Source organism: Rhinolophus sinicus, linkage group LG07, assembly GCF_036562045.2.
Source record: "Rhinolophus sinicus isolate RSC01 linkage group LG07, ASM3656204v1, whole genome shotgun sequence".
NCBI classification, from domain to species: Eukaryota; Metazoa; Chordata; class Mammalia; order Chiroptera; family Rhinolophidae; genus Rhinolophus; species Rhinolophus sinicus.
In genome coordinates this window covers 25,658,986-25,678,118 of record NC_133757.1, presented here as the reverse complement: position 1 = coordinate 25,678,118, position 19,133 = coordinate 25,658,986, and the positions used below count along the sequence as shown (strand labels likewise).

The 19,133-nt window shown below is 49.9% G+C and overlaps 2 protein-coding genes across 16 annotated transcripts in view; one reads left to right on the top strand and one right to left on the bottom strand.

Annotated features, from left to right (window-relative positions):
- GOLGA7B (golgin A7 family member B) overlaps positions 1–7,111 on the top strand; it is a 32,450-nt gene extending 25,339 nt beyond the window's left edge. For 10 of the 11 annotated variants that reach the window (XM_074339258.1, XM_074339253.1, XM_019724835.2 and 7 more), the window contains 4 exons: positions 1,998–2,123; positions 3,537–3,689; positions 3,774–3,875; positions 5,109–7,111. In XM_074339258.1, the coding sequence (XP_074195359.1) occupies positions 1,998–2,123; positions 3,537–3,689; positions 3,774–3,875; positions 5,109–5,219 (492 nt within the window). In that variant the 3' untranslated portion in view covers positions 5,220–7,111. The remainder of the gene's footprint in view (positions 1–1,997; positions 2,124–3,536; positions 3,690–3,773; positions 3,876–5,108) is intronic. The other variant, XR_012498473.1, reaches the window with a different exon arrangement.
- The window catches only part of CRTAC1 (cartilage acidic protein 1), a 152,207-nt gene that overhangs the window by 1,237 nt on the left and 131,837 nt on the right, over positions 1–19,133 (bottom strand). For 2 of the 5 annotated variants that reach the window (XM_019724831.2, XM_019724832.2), the window contains one exon: positions 18,092–18,786. The exons of 1 other annotated variant lie outside the window; for it this stretch is intronic. In XM_019724831.2, the coding sequence (XP_019580390.2) occupies positions 18,668–18,786 (119 nt within the window). In that variant the 3' untranslated portion in view covers positions 18,092–18,667. Of the gene's footprint in view, positions 1–11,910; positions 12,713–18,091; positions 18,787–19,133 lie in introns of those variants that run through there. 2 more of the 5 variants (XM_074339249.1, XM_074339250.1) reach the window with 2 other exon arrangements.

Here is a 19,133-nt window from a genome sequence, read left to right as displayed (position 1 = left end):
ACCCCCTTTATCCTTTTCTACCTCTCCCCAACCCCCCTTTCCCTCTGGTAACCACCATACAGTTGCCTGCGAGTTTTTGTTTGTTTGTTTGTCTTGTTCATTTGTTGCTTTCAGTTTTATATCCCACATATGAGTGAAATCATATGGTTCTTGGCTTTTCCCGTCTGACTTACTTCGCTTGGCATGATAATCTCGATTCATCCATGTTGTTGCAAATGGCAGTATTTCATCTTTTCTTATGACTGAGTAATAATCCATTGTTTGTATGTACCACATCTTCATTCAATCATCTATCAAAGGATATTTCAGTTATTTCCATATCTTGGCCACCGTGAATAATGCTGCAATGAACATAGGGGTATGTATATCTTTACGAATAAATGTTTTCAAATTTTTTGGGTAGGTATTCAGAAGAGGGCTTGCTGGGTCATTTGGTAATTCTATTCTTAATTTTTTGAGGAACCTCCAATATCAACAGGACAAATAATAACAAGTATTGGAGAGGTTGTGGAGAAAAAGGGACTCGCCCAATGTTTTTATGTGATCTGTAAACCAACTCCATTCTTGCTGAAATCTGCCTCTTGTCACTGCAGTAGACTGCCTTCTCTGCTATCTTTGTTACTTTGCACAAGCTTCTCCCTCTCTCTGGGATGTCTTCTTTTCCCTCTCCCCACCACTGCCTGCACCGGTCACTGGTAACTCATGGCCTTCCTTTATGACTCAGCACAGACCTCAGGAAGCCTTTCTGAGTCAGTGCTTCTGGGCAAGATGTTACTTCTCTGTAGCATTTATCACAGTCAAACTCGTTATATATTTACTTGTCTTTCTCCTTGGAACTCAGAGACTGTCTTTTGCTCAGCATCCCTAGAGCCTGGCAATAGTAGGGACTCAATAAATGAACGCGGAGTGACTGAATGAATTCACCTTAATTACACAGGATGAACTGGCTGTGTGTTCATTCTGCCTTTGGGGCTTGGTCTCCACGTGGTTCTAATGTCTGGCATATTTCACCCAGTGGGTTGCTTGTCTGGAAGGTGGGTGACTGAGGCTGGAAATGAAAGAAAGAGGCCTTGTTCTTCTGTGGAACTGAGCTCACTCCCTTCAAATGCTAGAGTCTGTGTCAATGTCAAGTCTCCAGGTGTGGACAGGGGACAAAAGCCACCCCCCACCCCCTACCAGGGCAGGACATTTCTTCAATTTCTGGCTTCAGCTCCATTTATCCACAACTTTCTCTGGGGGCTTGAACATTTGTGGGTCCCTTCTCTCCTATGGTGAGAAGAGCACCACAGACATGAAAACAATCTGGGGGGGGGTCTCTGACCTGCGCCATAACTTGGCCTGAACCTGAATCTCCCTCTGAGTTCAGGGGCACATGAGGTTCTCCTCCGCCCACTCCCAGCCCTGCTGTGAGCTCCACTTGGGAGGGTTTGAGGCTTCAGTCTTGTTCAGTGCTGGGCTCCCCAAGCCAAGGCCTGACAAGTCGTGAACATGTGATACTTGCTGAATGAATGAAAGTGTGAAAGTCCCCACCATGCGTGTGTGTGTGTGTGTGTGTGTGAGAGAGAGAGAGAGAGAGAGAGAGAGAGAGAGAGAGAGAGAGAGACAGAGAGACAGAGAGAGAGACAGAGAGAGAGAGAGAGAGAGACAGAGAGAGAGAGAGACAGAGAGAGAGACACACACACACACACACACACTGGGCCAGCCACCAGGCAATCTTTTCCTTTTGTTAAAACTTGTTTCTGGCTCTGTTGATGGTTCCAGAATCTCTCATTTTGGCTCAGATTTTTCCTGGGTCACTTGAGGCACCTCCTGGGGTAACGCCACAGTCCTGCCTCCTCGTGGCCTTCCTGGCGCACTTGCAGGGTGGTCAACTTGTCCCGTTTGCCAGGAACTTCCCTGATTTTAGTGCTAAAAGGCCCACCTCACCAACCCCTCAGTCTCGAACAAACCTAGAAGGACGGTCACCTGGATCACGTGTCTTTTCTATGTCTCCTCAGGTCCACAATTTGCAGGAGCTCCGGCGAAGTGCCTCGCTGGCCACCAAGGTCTTTATCCAGAGAGACTACAGTGATGGAACCATCTGTCAATTCCAGACCAAATTCCCCCCAGAACTGGACAGCCGGGTAAGGACGTCTTTTTCCAAACTTGGAACATAGGCCATGATGGAACTGAGGGACTTATTTAAGTGTATTTCTTTTTCCAGGATAAAAGTAATATATGACACATAACTTGTTTAGCCACTTCACAAGGAAGAGTTAAAAAAAAAATCCTTAACATGGTGGTGTTGTCGCCTCACTGAAAGTTAGAACTGAAGAAACTTCAGAGTTTCTAGTCCAGCAGCTCTCAAATTTCAGTAGCTAGCACAAGAATCCCTGAAGAGCTTGTTAAACTAACATGTACATTCCTGGTCCTGTTGGATGATATTAGGTGTCATCAGAGATGCTGGCTTAGTTGTTGGACTGGGTTCAGGAATCTCCACTTTTTAGCAGCAGTTCTCAACCCCAGTTGCGCATAAGTATTTTCTAGGGAACTTTTAAAAATCCTGATGCCTAGGCTATCAACCAAGGGCTCCCCTCACAGCACCTTCCTCCAGGCTCAGCTTCTTGGGTGTCTCATGGACCACTGGCCCCTTGCAAGGCATCCGTTCTTTCTGCTGAATTTTGCTCCTGGTTCTGGGGATGTATGTGGCCTTCATCCTGGGCTGCTGTAGAAGTGGCCTGCGTTTGGGGGAGGGCAGAGGGCAGAGGGCAGACCCTGATCCTTTCACTCAGCAGCTCATGCGGTGTGGGGCCTGGGGGAGGAGTGTTGCAGCCAAGGCCACAGGCACAAAGGACTTGTGGCATTTTCAGGAAGCAGCAGAGGGGTCAGTGTGGCTGAAGTGGGGACTGAGTGAGGAGGAGGGAAGGAGAAGGGCTCAGAGGGAACGCAGGGCCAGGTGTTATCAGGACTTCCTGGACCTTACTTGGAGATAGATGGAAAAACTTGGGAAGCTCTTGATCAGAGATGTAACATGATCCGACTTTAACAGGCTCACTTGGCTGGGCTGGGGCAGGAGACCAGTTAGGAGGCCAGGGATGGTGGTTGCCTGGACCACAGAGCAGAGCTTCGAGTGGCCCTCACTTGTGAAATGGGGTCGATAGTTGTACTTCTCTGATAGAATTGTTATGAGGGTTAAGTGAAAGAATACATAAAAAATGCCCGGCACTTAGAACGTGCTGAATAAATAGTAGCTATTAGGATATGGATACAGGCAGGACAGCTCCCCAGTTGTCCAAACACACGGGGCTGTCACGCTCCATGTAAATTCTTGGCTAGAAGGAAGTGCCTCCTCCTGGAGACATTCCTGAGGTCTCACCCAATCAGTATCACGCAGTTGAGGTCCCATCTAAACACAGAGAGCCCCTGCCAATTTGGTCCTGAGCTTTCTCACAGCCCCACGCTGGTGTGACCCTGCCACTGCCATCCCCCCCAACCTGTGACTGTTCACTCCAGGGAGGGTGACCTTGGCCTGGCTTCCTGTCCCTCTCTCTCTCCAGATTGAGCGGCAGCTCTTTGAGGAGACTGTGAAGACCCTCAACAGCTTCTACGCAGAGGCCGAGAAGATTGGGGGCAGCTCCTACCTGGAGGGCTGCCTGGCCTGTGCCACGGCCTATTTCATCTTCCTCTGCATGGAGACCCACTACGAGAAGGTGCTGCCTTCCGGACGGCCCTGCGTCCCCTCCCCCAGGGCTCCTCTCCACACCCTTATCCTCAACTGGCACCTCTCCTTGCAGGTTCTCAAGAAGATTTCCCGCTACATCCAGGAACAGAATGAGAAGGTCTTTGCCCCTCGAGGTCTCCTGCTCACGGACCCTGTGGAGCGAGGGATGAGGGTTGTATCCTTCCAGGCTGGTCTGTGTGGGAGCACAGGGCTGCCAACCAGTGGGGTCTGTGGTGAGGCCGCTAGGACATGGGACCACCCTAGAGACCTCTGCTCAGGGTTTTCCTAGGATGCTCCACGTCTCCACTCACCGTTCCCCCTGCCCCACCATAAGTTACTGGTGCTGTTCGTGAATCTCAGGGTTTGCTTTTATTTCTCGAGCTGCATTTAATCAGTACTTAATATATGTCAAGCATCACATTAAGTGCTTTGAAACTACGGACTCATGTGATTCTCATGGCAGCCCTATAAGGTAGGGAACTGTTATTATTCCCCTTTATAATGAGCCCACTGTAGTTAAATCACTGCCTCAGGGTCACCCAGCCGGTGAACGCCAGAGCCAGGATTTGAGCCCGGCCCACTCTTCACGATGAGGCTGAGGCTGTACTGCCCGTCAAGGAATATGCAAATCTCCGCTCACATTTACATGTCCACAATCGCATGTGATCCTCATTTAACCCCTTGTGGTAGGTCTCACTGTCCCCTGGTCCCTGATGAAAAAAGTGAGGTCTTGGTGGGAGGCTGGCCAGAGGGTGGGTTATAGGTTTGCCCGCTTTACCTGGTCAAGGTGTGCACACTTTCCTACCCCAGTCAGTAGCAGTGAGAGTAAAAGGTTAAAAAATAAATTGTCCTGGAAAATTGAGAGGAAAGAATAAAGAAAACACAAATACCAGACTCTAATGTCTACAAAGCCCAGCGAGATGCGCTTCTGGTTACTGAGCCTGTATGACGAGTCAGGCGTTGGCACGTGTTACTTCACTGAAGCCTCACAACAAGCCCACGATTCTATTACTATCCCCATTTTACAGCTGCGATCACTGACGGGCAATAGGTGAAGTGACGTCTAAAGTCACATAGCTCGAGAGAGGGCGAGGTGGAATTTGAACTCAGGACGCCGAAGCCCTCGCAGGTCCCTTATCGTAGCACCACCTCCTGGGCGCACTGTGTCCTGGGGTTTGGTAATTAGACCCTCTAGAATGTAAGGTCCTGATCCTGACTGCGTTTCTACAAGTCTCCAGAACTGAGCTGAGTGTGTGCACAGAGGGGCTTGGGGTCTGGCTCTCCAGGCCTCCCTGTCCTTACTGCCTAAAAAGCGGGACCAGCTCTGCCTCCGCTCCTCTCCTGGCCTCCATCCGTGGGTTCCTGTCCACCCGCTGGCAGCCGGCAGCCCTCCTTAACGCCACCCCAGATCGAGATCTCCATTTACGAAGACCGGTGCAGCAGTGGCAGCTCCAGCAGCGGCAGCAGCAGCGGCAGTGGCAGCAGCAGTGGCGGGGGTGGTGGGGCGGGGGCCCGGTGACTGGCCGAGAGTCCCTGCAGGGAGGCGTATGCCCGGAAAGAGGGCCTGGCAGACCTGCGGCGGCTGCGTTACCAGAGCACTCGTTTCTGATTATTCGCTGGGCCCACCTGCTACCGGGGCGGGCGGGAGGGAGACCGGCCTCGCGTTTCCTGCAGGCCATCAACCCGCGCCGCCTGCCCCCCACCCCTTGGCAGGATGGTCCACTTCCTGACCTGGCTCTTCCCCCTGGGGCTGGTCTGGGTCACATGGAGGCTGGGGGTGGGGACAACACAATTTGGACGGCTCCTTTCTTCTGCGGTTCTTCTCCCAACACCGCAGAGGGGGCCCAGGTCTGTCACATAGAGAATTCCCATCCTGCATGATTTCTTACCCCAAACCCCACGACCACCAGGACTCTCTCCCCTTGGGGCCCTGCTCCCCGTGGCTGTCTTCCAGAATCCGTGCTTCCTGATGCTACCCCATGGCCTCTGCCTATGATCCTATCTCCACCAAATTCCAGGTCTAGGGAGATGGGAGGGGTCAGACTGTGGGCACCGCGGGGAGCTGCTCAGCCCCCCTCCTGACCTCTTCTAGACCTGTGGCTTCCCTGCTCTCCACCCAAAGCCTGAAGCCATCTTGGCCTTGCCAAGAAGCATCTAACTCCTGAGACTTTGCAAGCCACCAGGTGCTGGTCATGGAACACATAGCCTGGGCTCTGGGGGGTTGGGGGGGCTGGAGAACTGCTTCACGGAGAGATGTAGCTTTGGGGGGATTGACCCTTGAGAACCAGAGCCAAGTTCCTGAGATTAGAACCTGCATGTATGTGAGAATAAGTGTGTGCGCGCGTAGGCACTTGTGTGAGCACACTACTGCATAAATACACCTGTGTGTGTATGTGTAGGTGAGTACATGTCTTAGTGCACCTGTGTGAGTGTATGTGTACACACGTGTGAGTGCACATGTGTGTGAGAGCGCACTTGTGTGTTCCTTGCTGCTAGGCCAATGGCTGCCCCTCTCTGTATCCTGTCTTATCTTCGTGAGTGATGGTCTTTGGCTGCTTCCCTGCACGGGTCCAGCCTGTCCCCCTGTAAATAAATGTCCTAATGCTGCTTCCCCTCGCCTGGGGCTGCCAGCTTGGCTCTTCTTCCTGGTCTTTCCCCCACGTGGAAGGTCCTCCCCATCTTCTGACTACTGTGTACATTCTAGTAGAAGAGAAGCTGGGGTTCTAGGAGGGCAGAGTCAACCTTCCAGGGCTTTCTGTGCCTCTCTCCCAGCCCCATGACAAGGCCACAGGGCCGCAGATGCTACATATTAAGCCTGCCCAGGCTCTGGGGCTCTCTCAGGCTGTGTAAGCAAGCCTTTCTTGGATGTTCAAAGGAGCTGGCAACCAGCAGGAGAAAAGGCAAACTCTTTTCTTGAAAGGAAATAGAGGTGTCCAGGTAATGAGTCCCTGCCTGCTGAGGCCCAGGGGACCAGTGGGAGGGAAGCTGCCCCATCCTGGTGCCCTGAAGTTGGACAGAAGGAACCTGCCTGCTTCAGCTGGCAAGAAGTGCTAGAAGTGGATATGACAGACCAGCCACTGCAGGTAGCTTTCTGGAACCAAAGAGGGGCCTGATTTTCTCTTGCACACAGGAGCAGCGTGTGGGAAGGAGGTGCCTCCCAGAGAGCTGGAGAGGGCAGACCAGCCCCTGAGCCTAAGTGGGCCCTGGTCCAAGACTTGACCCAGAGAGTTGTATCTCAGTGGGCTCCGCCACAGACCCTCAAACCTCTGGACCCGGCCTGGGCCCACCCTGGCGCCCTGTGTGGTTGGGCCTTGTGTCTGACCTGTGCCTCTCCTGTGGAATGGCTGGGCACAGGTAATGTGGTGGCCTTTTCTTTTATTATTTCTTTTTTCAATAAAAGGACTTGCCTAACTAGAGGCTCTGTGCTGCTTCTGTCCCCCATGGTGATGGGGGGCCAGTTCCATGGCCCAGGATCACAGGCAGGGGAAACTCAACTGTCCAATCACCTCACACCGAGGAGGCAGGGCTGTGTGTTCCTGACACCGCAGGACAGACCCTGTGTTCTTGGAGCTTGAGGTCTGGTGGGGAGGCAAACATTCCAGATCTGTAATCTATAGTTTATATGGGGTATTTGCGGCCTTGAGTGTGTGTGTGTGTGGGGGGAACAGGTTGGACTGAAAACCAGGTCAAAAATAAGTAATAAATTAATTCAATAAATACCCATTCCTTGAGCTCTTAGCATGGGCTGGATCACACAGTTCACTCAGTTCTAAAGACTAGAAAAGTATGTGGTGTTGGAACCTAGGAGAGTTTTGTCTTGGATTTTACAAAACTGAGTAACATTTATTGAACACTTACTGTGTGCCACATGTGGTTGTACTTTGTTACAACCACAGGCTAGAGCTGGGAGGGGATTTCAAGATCATCTAAATGAGGCAGAATGGAGGACCAGAGAGGGTGAGTGACTGGCCCCAGGTCAAACAGCTGGTTGATGATAGTGCCAAGTTTAGAACCAAGGTCTGACCCAGTGCTTGCTCTGATACCATGGGGATGGCACCCAGGTGGAAGTTGCCTGAGGCTGCAGGGAGGCTGGGGCGACACATTTAAGTCTTTGGGCTGAGAGAAAATCTCACCAGCCTTTGGGTGATTTGGTGAGGGGTTCCCTCTGGGTGGTGCTGAATGGGACTCGGAGTGGCTTATTTCATGCTCCTAAGGGGCAGTTGGGCTTTTGCCTGAGCCACGGGGCAGGCTGGACTCGCTGCCTCTACTCAAACCTGGGGTGTGTGGGGATTGTCAAAACAGGCTGTTCTGGTAGGTTCATTCTGTCCTGTTTGTGACTATATTTTGCGTTACATTAGTAATAATAAAATAGTAGTGGCTAATATTTATTTAGCACTTAATGTGTGCCAGGCACTACGCTAAGACTACATAATTTGTCATTCAATCCTCACAACCACCTCTGTAGTGTGGACTATTATTATTCCCATTTTATAGATGAGGAGACAGAGGCTCACAGAAGCTAAGTAATTTGCCCAAAGTTACACCACTAGGAAGTAGCAGAGCTTGGCTTCGCTTTGAATCTAGGAAGTCAGGCTCCAGACTGTGGGGAAGATGATGGATCCAGCTTCAGAGACCCCCTCAGCAGCTTGCGGTCCTCAGACATCCTGGAGTTAGGATTTGGCAAGCTCCCAGGGGAGGACCTGAAGCTGTGCCTGGGCACCGAGGCAGCGCTGGTTACCTCCAAGCTCAGGGCATCGTGGGAGTGTGGGTGGGCTGTGCCCCTCATGGGCATGACGGGCCTACAGGGGTAGCCTGGTGAAGGGTGGTGGAGGGAGAAGCCACACTTTGCGTGGCTTCTTTCAGCCTGGCTTTCCTCTCTGGCTCACTTATGGGGGAAGTGGCTTCTTTCCTAGATCCGGTTGTAGCCATGTGCCTGCATTCCCCTTGCCAGCCAGAGACAGGCTTCATCAGACTCCGGGGAGCAGAGGAACCCCGGGGCAGCTCTGGCTGGCTGGGCCCCTCTTATTGCCACCTGGACTAAACTTTCTGGCTTCCTTTTGGCCAAAGGTAGGTGTGTGAAAACCAGTTTAGAGAAGCTCGTGGTGCCCCCGGGCGGCGGAATTGTGTACTGCACTCCAGAATTTGGCCTGGGCCAGAGCTACTCAGCTGTGGGAAACTTCCCCACCAACCTTAAACCAGCAGCCTCTCTCACCTGCAAGGGCTTTATTTTGACTTCCAGAGACGCGGGCAAAGGTACAGTCCACTTGGTGGTGACTCTTTCTCCCTACAGCCAGCCTCTGGGGTACTGCCTTTTTCCTGGAGGGCTGTGTGTGTGTGTGTATGTGTGTGTGTGTTTGCGCGCGGGCGGGGGGGGGGGGCGGGGGGGGGCAGGGGGTGGTCTCCGCAGCCTGGGAAACTCCACCTCCCTTCTCCACTGCTCTGAAGGACTTACAGCAAGGAGGGTCTTGGCAGGAGGCACGCCCACCAGGTTTTGGCTTTACTGTTCACCAAGGATGAAATCAGTACAAATGCCACTTTAAGTCAAACCTGAATTAGAGCTCTGGCAGTAGCTTGTGGTGGAGTCTCAGTTTCCCTAGCTGCAAAATAGGGATACTAATAGTGTACAGAATTGCTTAGACCAGTGACTCTTATGCTTGGCTGCAATTGATGTCACCTGGGGAGTAAGAAAAACCACTCATGCCTGGTCCTATCCCCAGATTTCATTGTTCTGGGGAGCAGCCTGGGCATCAGGGTTTCGCAAAGTTCCCCGGGAGGTGGTGGTGTAAAGGCAAGGTCGAGAGACCCTGGTTTGGGCAGTAGTTAGAGCCTATGAGCTTTGCACAGGCCTTGAAAATGTCTGACAGGTGAATAAAATGTTTATGGGTTCCATGAAAGCAGCCAGACACAAAATGAGTATGATTTCTACGATTTCACCTATAAAAAATTCTAATATAGGCAAAACTAATCTATGACATTGGAAGTCAGGAGAACGGCTGCCCTGGGGTGGGGTGCAGTAAAGGAAGGTGGCCTGGTGGGCTTCTGGGTGCCCATGACGGTGTTTCTTGAGTAGAGGGCCAGTTGTACAGATGTGCTCGCTTCGTGAGAATTCATTGAGCTGTACATTTAAGATTTGTGTATTTTTCTATATGTATGATACATGTCAACGAAATTTACCGAAAAAGTTTATTGGCTCCAAAATAGGAAAAGAAATCACAAAATTGAAATTAATGATTTATTACATATCTACAAAATATAACATTGTGTCAAACAGTCAACGGCAATTCAACTCGATGTGTGTGTGTGTGTATAATTTAATATGGGCTGTGGAAGTATATGAAAATATTTGATATGATGGGGGTGGGACGTCCAAAAGAGAAGGTCCTTAGAGCTTAAGAAACTCTTAAAAGAGCCCAGGTTTATACCTGGAGCTCTTACCCTTGACCCTCCTGCATATGTATGAAAAATGACTTTATCGGGGGAAGATAATCTATAGCTTTCAGGAGATTCTCAAAGGGGTATGTGAGCCCCACCCCCACCCCACAACAGGTTGAGAACAACTGGTTTTAAGGAGTCAATGAGAAACTGGCCCTGAATATGCCTGGCATGAAATAGGTGTTCGGTAATGTCAGTTTCTTCCTTTCGGAGTCTCGCCTTTTGAGGTTCCCACATGACCCTTCTCAGGCAACTGTGAGAGGATTTATTCTCTTGGCAGCACGGAGGGCAGACTGTGCCGAGCTCCCAGCTCTTCCCCTAAGAGGCTGTTTTATAAGGCCTGTCTTTTCAGCGTCTGCTGGTGGCTGAACTCTGCGTGCAGCATCCTGAAGCTGCGCTGGGACTTGTGGTTTCGAATCAGGGATGAGGGCAGGGATGGAAGACTGTGAGGTGACCAGAGGGCTGCACTGGTCCGTGGACCCTCAGGAATTCACTGAACTGTCCCAAGTCTCAGCTTTGTCATTTGTACAATGAGAGCATTATGAGAATGCATCTTTGTTTCTCCAATGTAAGATACTGTTGTTATTGCGGAAGTTACACTTGGACCTTATTATATGGTGTCCTCGTGATATAGATTTATAGCCAGAGTCTCACATAGAATAAACAGACATGTATCCAAGGACTCACTGATTCTCTGATATATACCATGAATATTAGTGTACATTGGTATTCCATTTAGTTCTCTAACACTCTGGTGGATGGTTATATTTGAATCCTTGTTTTATAGACGAGGAAACGGATGTTCCAGGTGCTTAGGCAGCTTGACAAGCATCCACAGCTAGTAAGTGTCAGAGCCAAGACTTGGACCTAAGTGTCCAACTCAAATCCCGCTCTCATTCTGCCAGTGTGTCACAGTCAGACGAAAGACTCCGTTCTACCTGGATTGACTCATACAGATAGATTTCAGACCCAGACAGAAGCATGTGGGCAAATGCAGACACAGAAAAATTAGCTTTGCAGGGGCATGAAGGGTCTAGTTATTTTGGAGTAATTCAAGTTATTGATTTCTGTAATGGAAAAGTGATTGGAGACCAGCTACCACCTGAGAGCAGTGCTGAGCAAGACCCCGGAATGGGGAAATGTTATTCACAGCTTACAAAAGGTCGTGTGTGGTGATGGCCTTCTGCTCTCGGTCCCTAGTTCCTTGTAAAGTCTTGGAGGGCGGGGATCTTGTCTGACTCATTCCCACCATTGCCCTCCCATTGCCCCAAGTGCCTGCCACAGGGCCTTGTCCTTGGCAGGTGAACGGGAAATGTAGCCCATTACAAGCCGGCAGGAAGAGATCAGAACATGCAGACGTGACATCCTCAGGCCCCTGGGGACACATGCCATGGAGAAGCAGCTTAGACACATGCAGACAAGGGAGTGGTCACCAAATGACACAATTCAATGGCAAGTGGTCACCAAATAACTCAATTAAACGGTAGCAGCAGTGAACCCAGGCCATCCCCTGTGCTGGGCAGCTGCTTTCAGTAATGTTGCCCTGGCTGTGATTTTGTGGCTGTGCTTATGACCTCCACCTGTCCCAGGAGGGGAGGAGAGGAAGCATGCATCCCACCCCACCCCACTCAGGCCCTGCCTGGTGTTCCCTGAATGCCATTACTTGGAGGTGGGGAAATCCTGGTGGGGCTGAATACTGTGCCTGGAGAGTCTGGACCTGCAGTCCCAGAGAGTGAATTACCATGGGCAAATGGATGGATGGATGGATGGATGGATGGATGGATGGATGGATGGATAGATGGGTAAGTAGATACAGAGAAGATGGGTATAGGGAAATGACTGATGGATCAGAGGTGAGCGAGAGGGCTGCCTGGCTTGAGATGGATGCTTGCAGACCCTGGAGAGGCAGGTGAGTGGATGGGTAGCAATTGGCCCTGTGATCCCCAGTGAAGATCTAAATACAGGACTAGAGCTCTTCACAGCAAAGATGCTGTGTAACTCAGTCCCCCAATGAACCCTGCATTTGTAACTGAGTGATGGATGTGTCTTTTTGGGAAGGATTCTTATAGGTTTAACATCACCCCAGTAATGACTTATGGATTGTGGTAAAATCAGCCACTGCTAGAAGTGAAACCAGGAGGTTAAGGGGCCTGGAACAGATTTTATAATATCTGCATTTGATCAATCCAGGCACTGCCCTAAGCACCTGACATGCTTTATCTCCATGAAGCCTCACATTGGCTCTATGAGGTTGTTATGCCTCCATTTTGTGGATAAAGAAACTGAGGCTCAGAGAGGTGAAACAGCTTGTTGAAGGTCATTTACAGAGTATACAAGTGGCATGTCTGGGATTCAAGCCTGAGTCCGTCTGATCAGAGTCTCCGGGTGAAGAGAAAATTTTAAGGATAGATGGAAGGAGGGAGGGAAGGCTCTAACTATTTTTGGGCCAGCTTTCTAAGAAAGAATGTGGCATTTCGGTACATGAGGCTCCTGCCTTGGGGTGAGACTTTGAGACCTCCTACTTTCCTTCTCTCTTTCCTCTGCCTCTGCCTTCATGGCCTGTAATCTTGAGCCCAGGACCTGAAAGTACAGAGAAAGTATATATGGGGTTTACCTTCCTCCCTTCGGCCTAAGCTTGTCCCTCTGCCATGGTCCCCACGAGCCGTGGGGGGTACTTGATTGTGCTTTTAGCTCTTTCCCCAGAAGCTCTGCACCCAGGTCTGGGTGGAGGGAGGAGAGTTAGCCCTTAGATCTTTTGTGGGTGTGTGTGTTTATGATTCTGGGGGACAAATTCTTCATGGCTGCTTTGGGGCTGCCTCTGGGGGAGAATGAGCTACCTCTACAGGAATTATGTGGGGCGCCAGGCTTTCCTTCTGGCAGGCCAGCAGGCAGGCAGATCATGAGGTTCTGGGCAGGGACTTCCTGGGACGGAGGGACGCAGATACTCCTTCTGTCCTCACCCTCATTCCCTGTGCTCCTGGCCCTGCCTGCAGCCTCCCTTCTCCCCGCTGAATGGGACCCTCTGCATCGGGCGCCTTCCTTCTTCTAGGTCTTTCACCCTGGCTGTGCTTCACGGCCCAGGCATCGCCCTGACTCTCAGTCTGTGTCAGCACAATGGAGAGAACAGCGCTGCCCCCCACCCCCAATATTTATGAAATTGTTGATACAATTGTGCTTCTGAAATACTCGAGCTTTCTGCAGAGGAGGCAGAGTGAGCAAGGAGGCGCCTCAGGCAGGAGTCCGATTCCCGGCCCGGCTGTGGTCCTCGGGAAGTCACTGCTCCTTTCTGGGCCTCAGCTCCACATCTGAAAAGGATGGGGCAGGACTGGATGACGTCTCAGGAGCCTCTGGATTTGGTGATCTGGGATTTTGGTGATCTGGGATTTTGTGATGGTTGAGGGCCGAATCCCCAGGCCAGTTCACTAGCTCCCAGTGATGCTGGCTCCATCCAGCCCAGTCGATGCCACGTCCTCCCTGCTCCGTTTACCTTATTTTATGACTATTTCTTCCAGGGATGGCACTGCGTGAGAACTAAGCTGAGCACATCAGTACAGCCCAGGCCTGGGAGAGTATGCTCGGCTCCCTTATGGCCATTTTTGGTCTTGAGGTCTTTTTCCTGTGACACTGTCAGCTCCCCATGGGCAGCAGTGTGTGCTGGGTGGCCCATGAGCTATGGCATTGAATAGACCCAGCTCCATCCTGAACTTTGCTACTTAATAATATTAATAAGATTTCTAATTTACTGGGGGCTTAGTATGTGCTAGTCAGGTGTTTTATATCATCTTGTTTAACACAATAACTCTGTGAGATGGCTATTATCCCCATTTTACAGATGAGAAAACTAAGGTTCAAGAACAGCTCACCTCCTTTAAGTCTTGACTCCAACGCCTCTTTCTCAGTGAGGCCCACCCTGACTAACCTTGTTTAAAATGGCATTCTGCCTCTATCCCAGTGCTCCCAATTTGCCTTAACCCTCCTCTTCCACACCCTCCCTTGCCCCAAATAGCACTTATCAGCTTCTAAGTCACTATCTATTTGCTATGTCATTAGTGCCTGCCATCTGTCACCAGGGCATTCAGGAATCTTTGCCAGTGTTATTCACAGACGTATATCCCAAGCGACTAGAACGATGCCCAGCACTTAGTAGGTATCCAGGTAGTGTATGCTGAGCGACAACTGGTTAAATCATTTGCCCAGATGTTAATTACCTGGACATCACACCCCATAAGGCTTAAGAACACAGGCTTTGGAGCCAGACAGTTGCTGGTTTGAATCACAGTTTTTGCCATTTAACTAGCTGTGTAACCTGAGTAACTTGTTCTTTCTGAGCCTCAGTTTCTTTGGTAATAAAATAGACTAATAACATTTCTCCCCTAGGATGGGTATGACGATTAATGGAGACACAGATGTACAGTTCTTAGCATATGGTAGGCATTCTGTAAATGTTAGCTCCTTTCCCCAGAAGGGTTGTTTTTCTCTTCTTGTTCTCATTTTTCTCTGACGGCCTACCCTTTGGCCACTCTGCTGTTCAACAGCAGTTCCTTAAGAGGACAAGCCACTGAAGGAGGGGCCGGCATTTTCTGTGGAGTTAACCAGTCCATGCTCTCGCGCAGTCCCTCTTCCTTCTTTTAGAACGTGACTGTTGCTAAAGAGATGCGACATCAGCCCCAGACAGGATGTGGCTGGGGCCTGACCCACCCTGCAGGAGAGAGGCGATGGCTGACCCTGGGGAGGGAGAGATGGGAGCGATTCGGCTTGCCTCCTAGGTTGAGAGTCTGAGTGGGATTATCATTCTGGTATCTACTGGAAAAACCCAGCTGTTTCCCTCAAAAAATGAAGTGTTCATCCTCCTGTCTCCATGCAGGAGAGGTGACCGATAACTCTGTTCGGAGGTTGGAGTGGAGTTCCTTCTTGGGCTGCGGTCCAGTGGCGCTGGTAGGGTGTAATGCCCAGACCCTGGGAGGGGGCCACAGCAGCCAGAGTGACACATAATCAAACTCCTGGCCCTCAGAATGGCACCTCCCCAGAGCAGGGCTGGCAACTGAGTAGAGGCTCGAAGAGGCCCTGTGGTGATTCACAATTCTGTGTCTGCGAAGGCCAACCGCGCTGGAGGGGACTCAGCATGGCCACTGTCATCGCTGCTTGCAGCTTGAACATGACCATGGGGAGACTATCTCAGTTCCGGGTCCTTCAGGGACTCCATTTCTTCATTCCCAACCCATCCCTTCACTCTGGGCAGCAAGAGAGATGTTGGCTTTTGTGTAACCAGTTAGCTACCTCGGTGAAGAAGGAAGAAGTGGAGATGAGAGCACAGTCTGGGGGCTAGACTGCCGTCATCGAGTCTCCCTCTGCCTGTCCTAGCCATGTTATCCCAGACACACCACTCAGCTTCTCTGTAAAACGGGATAATTATAGCACTTGCCTCTTGAAATTCTTGTGAGGATAGAACGAGTTGATTCTTGTAAAGAGTTTAGATCTGTCGCAGACATGCCAGGCTCATTAAATATAAGCTATTATTGTCATTTTAGGGGTGCATTCGTTCCTGGGAAGAGGAGTATTCTTGGGCAGAATAAAAATAGGATTATTATTATTTGGCTTTTCTTGAAAACATGGGAAGTTCTGGCAATGCTGGCCCATCTTCTTACTCTGCTGGAGTGAGTCCTGGCTGCCCCCTTCAGATGGGGGGGGAGGGGCACAGCTCCTCCATTTGCATAATCCCTTCCAGGCCCATTCCATTATTGGTCAGCCCCGAAGGCATTTGCTATTTCTGTTACAAACTCAAGTCCAGCATTAGCCAATAAAGATGTCAGGAGCCCGGTGGACTAGGGCACAAAGAAAAGATGGAGTTGTCTGTGCTCAGAAGGGGAACGCAAAGGATCAGGCCCCCACGGACCTCAGAGGACGGGGCATTAGAAGAAAGAGGGTGTTGGCAATCCTCAGCCTGGCTAGCTTGGGTGCGACTCTGAACCCACTCACTCGTGGCTGGTTCAGCACAGGCTGTTAAATGCCCTGGACTGAAGCACTTGGCTCAGAAAGCCTGGACTCCTGGCCCACTAGCAACGTTCCCTGTTACTTGGCAGCAGGTATGTTGATTTGGTTCACTACCAGTCTGCCTTCTATATCTCTTAGCCTTGCGTTTCTTCCAACACAAGCACCTTGGGAGCAGGGGACTTGACCCCCTATTGGATGGGCCTTGTCACATTCGTTATGGAAGGGACCCGGTGCTTGTCACACAGAAGGTTCTCAATGAATGCTTGTTGAATGAGCATATGAATGAATGCAGAGAGCTTGCTTTCTGGTACAGCAACCCCAAAATTTAGCTAGACCTTTTAGAAAGCCCCTCTGAGTCCCATTCCTATTCCATGCATATAGCTCCTCCATCTGGCTGGAGTAAGGCGATGTGGGGACAGCAACTATGTCACCTTCACATACCACTGTATGCCCAGAGCCTAGCTCAGTACCTGGCACATAGTAGGTGCTCAACCAATATTTGTTGAATGAATGAATAAAATGAATGAATAAATGAATCTGATGGAAAGACTTCTTATCCCTGGAGTTAGGACTGTAGTTGTGCTCTTAACAGCTGGGGGGATTTTGAACTCCTTTGTAAGTCATTTGGTCCCACCCATCAAGTAGGATCAATAAGACATGTTATAAGAAACTCAGTGTGTGAGGATTCATAATTATTGCCTATAAGCCATCCTTTGAAGTTTTCTGTCACCCCAAATCTCCTGATGTCCTTGGCAGGCTGTCTCACTAGGTGTCCTGTCCCTTATTGCTTGTGCTATGTGTGCAGCCAGTCAATGGACATTGTTATCTTGTCATTTACCATTGCATTTGGAACCATCACCTCTGTGGGTCTGGGGTTTTGCTTATCTTACTATCTTAGGTCCACTTGTTTGTTTCTAAAAAGGCAGCATCTTCTGGAATGACTCGGGAATAGTCTAAACATTAAGAGTACGGTCTGCTACCCTCCTGATGAGATGGTGTGGTGGGAGAGGGCTCCAGCCTGGCATGGGGACCAGCTGGCTCTGTGACCTTAGGCAGATCACTTCATCTCTCTGAGCCTCAACTCTGGGGACCTTTTCTATCTTTAATTCTGTATCAACACACAGGAGTGGGCTTCCCAGAAGTGGAACGATTTTTTAAGTTGGTGTATGCTTTTCTGTGAAATTGTAGCTGGTTTTATTTTAAAACTTTTCATTTAAGCTCCTGTTTCGAGTGTAAAAACAGCAATAGCTATGAGAGATTCATATTTTGTGATTTATTGGGAGTATTATTATTATATCAGAAAATGGTAGGGTTTTTTTTTGTCAAATATGTTTTAAAAAGGCTTGCTGCATTCTTAAGTGTGATTTCATTATATTGTGGGGTGACTTTTTCCCCCATGATGAATAGATCTGTGATTTATAATGAACCTTCACTACTGAGGCTGGCCGTAAAAGTATTCTATGGCGTTACAGCTTTCCCAAAGGGTGTTCTTGTTACAGGAGCTCCCAGTTTCCAAGCGTACTGCAGAGAAGACCAGGTTGCAAGGTTCGTTCTAGAAATCAGGGTAACCTGAGACTAGCCATGCTGATGCCCAGCCACACATTGAGGTGTCTCAGAAAGAAAAGGGCCTTTAGGGATACACCGGCCCGATTCTCTTATCCTTTAGATTAGGGAAACTGAGGCCCAGGGTGGAGAAGTGACTTCCCCCTGGCAAAAGGCCCAGAGTACTCCCACCATGTGTGGACCTTGCTCATCCCACATCTCACATCCGAACCCCAGTACCCCAAATGCGATCATTGATTCACACAGCCAAACCACTGCTCAGATCCAGGGACAGATACTTTCCCTGTCTCATGATTTGCTTTCCAAGTGCCACGTGATGGAAGGGCTGCTGCTAATTCAGCATTCCAACCAGCATCTACTTTGTCCCAGACACATTTTTTTTTCCCCACCAGCTAGGCACTAATATCCAGCAGAGAATTTATTGGCATAATTTCTCCAGCAAGAGGCTGGAAAACTTAGCAAGTTCAAGCCTTAACATTTTTATCAAGAGTCCCAAAGGGCCACGCTTTTCCCCTCCCATCATCACCACCAACACCAATCAGACTTTCTCTACCACAGGAAGTCAGGGTGCATAGACCAGAAACAGCACAGGCCAAACAAGCAGGCACATGATACATTATCTAATCAACTGAGCAAGCAACCACCTGGGAGCCATCTTTGTTAAGGGCAAAATAAGCCGCACATGACATGAAGGATACAGAAAAGACAGGACTATCTCTATTCTTCTGAAGGAGTGAGGGAGGCAGGGTGGGGTAGAGGGGAAACTTTCCTTTTTTTTTTTTCCCCCTCAGGAAACATGCAAAGAAAGGCTTCATAAACAGCAATATCTCCCAAACTTCCCTTTTCAAAGATGGCCACCCCCGCTGTCCATTTAGAAAGAGCACGCAGCAGAATCTACTGGGTGTGGAGAGAAAGACAGGCAGCGGGAGAGATTTAGTTTTCCACAAAGGTTGTTGGTTTTTTTTCCTTTATTGTTGGGATTTAAGATGCATATAACCGAAGGCAGAGTCCAAGGCCTAGAGAAAGATACGAGGCCTGAGAGAGAGGCTCAGAGATTCTAAAGGCGGCAGAAGGATACCCACCTAAAAAGGCCACTTGAGCTGCAAAAAGGATGGGGCAGAGAGATAGAAAATGGGAAAAAGAGAAAGGGGGTGGGGATGGAGTGGGGTGGGGGGAAGCATTTGGGAGGAAGAAGACAAATACCAGTTCAGAAATTCAGACAGTTATGTAGTAGGAGCTAGTTTATATCCCAGGTAGGAAAAGATGGGTTGGTCTTAAGGTTGGAACATTTGTTTTAGGAAATGTGAGAAGGCAGAAATAAGAGCAATGGCCTCTGGCCAGAATACAGCTCCCCAGAGGCCGTTTATTGGTGGCAGTAGTGGTGGGGCTATTATGGTCTTTCCCGGAGACCCAATGGGAGTCTAAGGAGAGTCCAGCCAGGAAAAGG